This window comes from Vicia villosa, linkage group LG3 (genome assembly GCF_029867415.1).
Source record: "Vicia villosa cultivar HV-30 ecotype Madison, WI linkage group LG3, Vvil1.0, whole genome shotgun sequence".
Taxonomy (NCBI): Eukaryota; Viridiplantae; Streptophyta; class Magnoliopsida; order Fabales; family Fabaceae; genus Vicia; species Vicia villosa.
Window position 1 is genome coordinate 4,556,428 of NC_081182.1, and position 7,641 is coordinate 4,564,068.

Below are 7,641 nucleotides of genomic sequence, written 5' to 3' on the forward strand. Positions count from 1 at the left end.
TTTGCAGTGGCTGGCTGTAATAGATCACACTGGGACTCCTGCTACCATTTTCATAAAAAATAACAACCCGACTAATCGCAATCTTCTGATTTCTCGCATCAAACAGTTTGTAACCACCTGTTGAATGACATCCAACAAAAATCATTTCCTCTTCCTTGTCGTCTAACTTCTTTCTAAGTTGACCCGACACATGTTGATACGCTATCGAACCGAACACTCTCAAATGGCTTAGATTTGATTTGAATCCGGACCATACCTCTTATGGTGTAAGCTTCTCAAGTTGCTTAGTAGGGCATCTATTTAACAAGTAGGTGGTTGTAGAGACTATTTCTCCCCATAGTTCCTTCGGTAGGCTTTTACCGCTTAACATGCGTCGAACCATATTCATAATCGGACGATTTTTCCTCTCGACAATACCATTTTGCTGTGGTGTATAGGGTGGCACAATCTCACGCACTATACCCTCGTCATCATAATACTTCCCAAATGCAATCGAGGTATACTCACCTCCACCATCCGTTTTGAGAATCTCTAACTTGTGACCACATTGCCTCCCCGTCATGGACTTAAACCTCTTGAATACATCAAACACCTCATCCTTTCTTTTGATAAGATAAGTCCACAACTTTCTACTAAAATCATCAATAAACGTGACAAAATACTTGTTGTCACCAAATGTGTCGACTTGTATAGGCCCACAAACGTCAGAGTACACCACCTCAAGATGTGCTTTGGTCCTATGTCCTGCATCCTTGCTAAAACTCCCTTTGTGATGCTTTCACTTCATACATTCCTTGCATAACTCAGCTGGAATGTTAATGTGTGTCAGCCCGGTATCCATACCATTTTGTTGCAATGCTTTGAGATCACAAAAATTCAAGTGACCAAGACGATAGTGCCATAACTATTCCTCTCTACTTGCAGCTTTATCTAAGCACCTATGCTCCAATACTTTCAACTCAACTTTGAATGTCCTATTGGAAGCCATAGGAGCTTTAAGGATCAACACACCACTAGCATCAACAACACGTAAGATCTTATTTTTCAAACGTATGTTGTAACCTTTCTCAAGCAATTGTCTAATACTCAAAAGATTACATTTAATACATGGAATATATAACACATCTTTGATCATATAATATCCACCATTCTTCTTCTCGATTAAAACATCACTGACACCTTCGACCGTAAGAGTTGAATCAACTGCAAACTTCACTTTATTTTTCACCACTTGATTGATTTGCACAAACAAATCTTTTCTCCCTGTCATATGCATCGAACAACTGGAGTCCAAGTACCATTCATCGCTGCCTTGGGTTCCATCTCGAACCGAAATCATCACATTTTATTTTGAGCGCAAATCTGCCCCATTTTCTGCACTACTGCAGTTGTTGTCCCGTGACTTGCAACTACTGTCAAGCACCTCTAAATTGCCACTAAACTCCTTGGAAATCATCATTAAGAATGTAGCTTCATCATCTACCTCTTTCCTTGTAACCTTGGCTTCATCCTCTTTAGATTCCCACTCTTTAGCACTACATTTTGCTACAAAATGCCCAAGTTTCCTATATTTCCGGCATTGTACTTTGCTCATATCTCTCGGTTTTCCACCTTTCGCATTGCTACGATCACCATAACCATTAGAGTTGTTGCTCTCACCCTTTTGTCCCGTCGAAACTTTCGAATTTTGTGAATTTCCTACACCAAAATTCTGAAAACCTTGCTTCCCTTTCGAAGCCCATTTTCCTTTTGATCATTTAATCTTCTCATTGAAACGAGCTTGCAAAGCTATCTCCGCCTTTGCCTTATCGTTTCCTCTCTCGTCCATTCTTTGTTCATGTGCCTCTAGAGAACTTTGAAGCTCATCCTTAATCAACATCGCAAGATTCTTTGACTCTTCGATAGCCACTACAATGTTGTCGAATCTTGACGTCAAAGAACGTAAGATTTTTGACACAACATTCTGCTCTAGAATAGTTTCTCCACATGACTTAATTTGATTTACCAAACGCGTAATGTGCGGCACATAATCGTTGATCGTTTCCTTTTCTTCCATTTGTGTCAACTCGAATTGCCTCTTGTGAGGATGTAACCTCACCACCTTCGCCTTTGCAGCCCGGGCATAAGCTTTCTCCAGAATTACCCAAGCTTGCTTCGCGGACTCACAATCACCGACCTTTTCGAAATTATCACCATCAACGCAAGAGTGAATCAAGAAGAGAGCTTTGTAGTCTTTCTTCTTCTCTTCTTTGAATATAGCTTGATGTGCAGCTGTGTGTTCAGTCTCAAGTGGTGTAACACCGTTGTTGACGATATCGAGAACTTTTTTATACCCAAACAAAACCTTCATTTGTTTAGACCACTTGTCATAATTCTTCGAATTAAGAATTGGTATGTTGGTAGAGATTCGATCATTGGTAATGTTACTCATTGTCACAACGAAATTGGATCAGAACCAGTGCTCTTGATGCCAAATGTTAGAACATACAAAAACAATCAAGGTGTATCAATGGAGGATTTGATTCAATTGGAGAAGATGAAGATTAAAGAAATTGAGAGAAATTATGAAAGAGAGAGTAATTGAGGGTGAGTGATCAAATTGACATTAACAACAAATGGGAGTAGTAAGTCCCTTGTATTATATAGTACAAAGTTACAAGTAATTGGAAACTAAAATAACAGCCAAAATAGAAAAATAAAACAGCTAAGCTTCACTATAATTTGTTACGACAAATAACGTAACCGATTATGCCACCACTGCGCCACTTTTATTTATGAGTATCGAGGTTGTAACCGATTACGCAAATTGAAGTGCTGAAAATCTGCAATTTCAACAATACTGAATAGTGACCGCGTGCCACCTGCATTCATTCCATTTTAGTACTAACATCAAAGCCACTAATTATGCAACAACAAATGGTTGAAATATGTGTCTTGTGAGTGACTCCTCCTGTAATATTTAGTCAAGCCAACTTAGTGGAATGTGTTGAGTGGTTGTGTTAGGTTAAACACTTCACATGTGACGTATAAAGAAAAATGATACTCTTACTGTTAAATGTTAACTAATTATTTCAAATGCATTAATTAAGTGAGATATTTACACTTAATTAGAACAAGAATTGAAAATTTCGCATCCCATTAATCTAGCTCAGGATTGGGAAAGCATCACAAAAAAATGAGGTATGCAAAAGCACACACTTATATATATATATATATATATATATATATATATATATATATATATATATATATATATATATATATATATATATATATATATATATATATATATATATATATATATATATATATATATATATATATATATATATATATATATATATATATATATTGTGTTACTCAATTTATATTTTTTCCAAAGATAAAATTATAAATTCTCTTATACAATTAAAAAAATTTATAAGAAACAAAAAAAAATTACAAAATCTACAGAATCTTTTGATAATAATTTTTGTATGAACTCTATTAATTATTCATTCTATTTTTTTATTGTAAGTTTTTATTTTGACCATTTTACAGATATTAAAAAATGTAATTGTTTTGTTCAACAACTAAAAATATTTGATGATGGAGTGAAATAGAATTCAGATATGGTGGAGCAAACTTTCAGTATATTAGAATAGGGTAGTTCTGCAAGATTATTACTCAAACACCCAAATAAATAAATAAATGAGATCTAGTATGATTGTGAGAATGAGTAGAATACATTTGCGCATGAAGAACTTTATATACAGGAGACGGTAAAAATCGTCCCAAGTTACTTGACATGGAATGCGGATATCCTTCAATTAAATTTAACTGTACACAATCACTTAAGAGTAATGATCAGGTGCTGACCTCTTGACTACAGGATCATTTATAGTGTATTTGGTTTGGCGTCAGCTTTTCCACGTTTACTAAAAAATCACGTCAAGTTTCCACGTTTACATAGAAGCTCCATGTTGTAGCTTCTGAAAAATCACGCCCACAAGACAGCTTACCGTGCGTTTGGAGGTTTAAACGCCAAACCAAACACACTATTAACCTTTAGTAATCCAGCTTCCGTGCCTTTGATTAAGGCCCTTTCAAAATTGGGCCTCTTCATCTTTGAGTCTAAAGTCAGACCTGAAAAGTTGTCCACAAGGTTTGAAGAGATGAAATAAAATAGAGGTTTAAGTGATTTAATTTTTTTTCTTTCTTGACTTAAATGAACTTTAGTTCTTCTATGATAGGGAAAATGTTCTCTGATTTCGAGGACAAAGAAGGCCTCCAAAAAATAAGGGATAGGAAGAGATTATAATTTCATTGATAATTCATCTCAGTTCCTTACACACATATATAGCAAGATACAATCATACCAGATTATTCTCAGGATCCCATGGGATCACATAGAAAATTTCTAACAGAATAATACATAAGCAACTGAGTCATAATTTCTAGAAGCTTCTCATTTGTAAACCACATAGTCAGCTAACTTCTTGGGCTGGCAACTAGCTTTTTTGGGCCTCATAGTGTTGTTAGGCCCAACTTTAACTCTTGGTTTATCTTGTGGATCGCTATCCACACCTCCCCATCAAAACCAACTTTATCCTTAAGGTTGTAGATTTTGACCAACTCGTTCTATTGTTCCCACAAGGTATCATCTAGATTCATACCTTGCCACTGCATTAACACTAAACACTCTAGTTTGCAATCAATGAACTAAACCTTTGAATCAATGATAGTTAACGGCGTAACACTCAATGATAGTAAGAAAAATGATACTCTTACTATTAAATAATAACTAGTTATTATTTCAAATGCATCAATTAAGTCTGAGTTATATACATTCAAATAGAACGAGAAATGAAAAATTCTAATCCCATTTAATCGAACTCAGGATGGGAAAGCATCACAAAAATAATTAGGTAGGCACATAAATTTTACTTAATTTTAACAAAAATGCAATGACTTAAAATTTAACTTACAACATAATATTATAAAATTTATAATTACAATGGTAAAATTATAAATTCGCTCGTACAATTACAAAATTTTATAAGAAAAAAAATTTGCAAACTCTTTTGACAATTTTTTATTTTATAAAAATTACAAACTCTTTCAATTACTCATTCTATTTTTTATTGCAAGTTTTTTTTTACCATTTTACATATATTAATAAATATAGTTGTTCCGTTCAGCAACCAAATATATTTGATGATGGAATGAAATAGGATTTAGATGTGAAGGAGCGAACTTCCAGTACATCAGAGTAGGATGAATTCGCAAGATTATCACTCTAACACCCAAATAAATGAATGAATGAGAAGTAGTATGATCGTAAAAATTAGTAGAATACATTTGCGCGTGAAGAGCTTTATATATGGAAGACGGTAAAAATCATCTGAAGTTACCTGACGTGGAATGCAGATATCCTTCAATTAAATCTAACGATACGCAATCACCTAAGAGTAATGATAAGGTGTTGGCCTTTTGATTGCGGGATCATTCAACCTTTAGCAATTCAGCTTGGGAATTTCACCCCTATACCTTCTCAGAACCTCTGGTGCAATTCCTTTTTTACCCCCAGAATTCAGAGATGCATCTTCGAACGCACCACATTTCATTTTTTCAGAGGTTTTTCGAAGATGCATTTCCGAATTCGAATATGTTCGAATAAACCAAAAAATTTACCTTTGAGTTTTTTGGAGATATTTATTTATCCTTCAATTAAATTGGATGTAGTCAAAAAATTGGGCCTAGATTTTTTGTCTCTTTAAACCAGAGGCGCGGTGGTTTAATGATGCGGTGACTGCTTTCGGGCTTGGTGGGTTGTGCATGACCGGGTATACCACCATCAGCCACGGCATGCAGGGGGCCTTTGTGGAGCAGTGGCATAGGGAGACGTCTTCTTTCCACTTACCGGTTGGGGAGATGACGATCACCTTGAATGATGTGCACTGTCTTCTCCACTTGCCGATTAGGGGGATGCTGCTGGACCATTCCCGGATCCAGAGGGTCGATGCGATCGAGTGGATGCCGATCTATCTGGGTATGGACTCAGATATGGCTGATTTGAAGTGTCGAACGACAAACGGGCCTCATATCCGGTTCTCCACATTGAGCGATTATTATGAGCACCACTTGGTGGCGGCGGCCGAATCCGAGGATGCGGAGAACGACCTATTTATGGAGTATCACCATGCCTGCGCTCTCCGGTGCTGGCTCATGTTTTTGGTAGGCACTGCACTCTTTGTGGACAAGAGTGCAAGATACGTCGACGTGACCTACCTCTGCTACTTCATGGACTTGACTACCGTTCACCAGTGGAACTGGGGGTCAGCTATTCTGGTATACCTATACCATAAGCTGAATGAGGCCTCCAACTGGAGAGCCAGGCAGTTGACCGAATCCGCCACACTCCTGACGGTACGTTTCATTTTAATTGTTTCACATTTATTTATGGTTCGTATTTATTTTTAGGCTAAATACCCTTTTTGGTCCCTTAAGTATACCCTTGGGTCCATTTTGGTCCCTCAACTCTAAAAAGTTCCAAACTGGTCCTTTAATTGTTCTAAAAGGTGCACGTTTATCCTTTCTGTCAAATAAGGTGTAACAGGCGTTAAATAATCCTATGTGGCATGTGATGTGGAAATGTTTATATGTTTTTTTTTATTATATGTGTCTCTTCCCAAATTGGCTTCATCCCCAAATTCACAGGTGCTAGGGTTCACATTTGCAGAACCAAATCTCCTCTTCTTCCTCAATGAATTCTTCTTCCCCAGTTTCTAGGGTTCACGTGGAAAATGAAGTCTTCTTCCTCAACGAATTCTGGAGAATGTACATACGATTCTTATGTGAAGAAATTTGGGAGTGCAGAAGGGATGTTGCGATGGAAACCTAAATGTGGCTGTGGAGACATGGCTACTCTACGAAGAGCTTCAACTGTCACGAACTATGGGCGACAATTTTGGGGTTGTCGTAATTATAAGGTAAATTAACTTTTTTAGTCGCATTCCATTGTTGTGTTTGGTCTGATTTGAAATTATTGTTGAACGACATAGGGTTCAACACAACCTGGATGTGGCTACTTTCAATGGTTCTATGATGATGCTGAGGATGAAAAAGATCACTTTATGAGGAATCAAAAGAGTAGGTTGGAGAAGCTTGAACATGATATTGATGCTGTAAAAATGGAGGTCGAGTGTTTAAAGAAGAAGATTACAGAATTGCAGAATCAATCGAAGAAGAGCATGAAGATAGAAAAAATTTGGAGGAGTCTGTTTTGTTTACTTTTAGTTGTTGTTGTTGTTAGGATGTTGTAATAAGGTCAACCAGTTTAACATAGGTTGTTGTTAGGTCAGATGCTACACATTGGATTTGTGTAAAAAAAGTTTGTAACAGATGTATCATTTACAATTTGGCTCAATTTCAATTAAAGGTTAATTTAAGTGTTTAAATTATGAGTTTCCCATTTTTGTTATGTTTACATCTCAAGCTTAATAACTGCAACAACCATAAGGTTTAACATAAGGATTGACATTGTTGCTTAACACCAACATAAGTTGTCAAAACACTAACAGTAGTTACATCAGTTTCATAACATAAAATATGCTACATAATTAACATATGCTTGTCCAAAAAACTAACAGTAGTTGTCCA

At 36.3% G+C, this 7,641-nt stretch overlaps 2 protein-coding genes across 2 annotated transcripts; one reads left to right on the forward strand and one right to left on the reverse strand.

Moving 5' to 3' along the window:
- Positions 1 to 904: 904 nt before the first annotated feature.
- LOC131657444 (uncharacterized) lies at positions 905 to 1,594 on the reverse strand. Its single transcript, XM_058926842.1, has 2 exons — positions 1,384 to 1,594; positions 905 to 1,263 (listed from the first exon to the last, which is right to left on the reverse strand). The coding sequence occupies exons 1-2, from the start codon at positions 1,592 to 1,594 to the stop codon at positions 905 to 907; spliced, it is 570 nt and encodes a 189-aa protein (XP_058782825.1).
- Positions 1,595 to 6,785: 5,191 nt separating this feature from the next.
- Positions 6,786 to 7,304, forward strand: LOC131657445 (uncharacterized). Its single transcript, XM_058926843.1, has 2 exons — positions 6,786 to 6,971; positions 7,044 to 7,304. The coding sequence occupies exons 1-2, from the start codon at positions 6,786 to 6,788 to the stop codon at positions 7,302 to 7,304; spliced, it is 447 nt and encodes a 148-aa protein (XP_058782826.1).
- Positions 7,305 to 7,641: the final 337 nt, after the last annotated feature.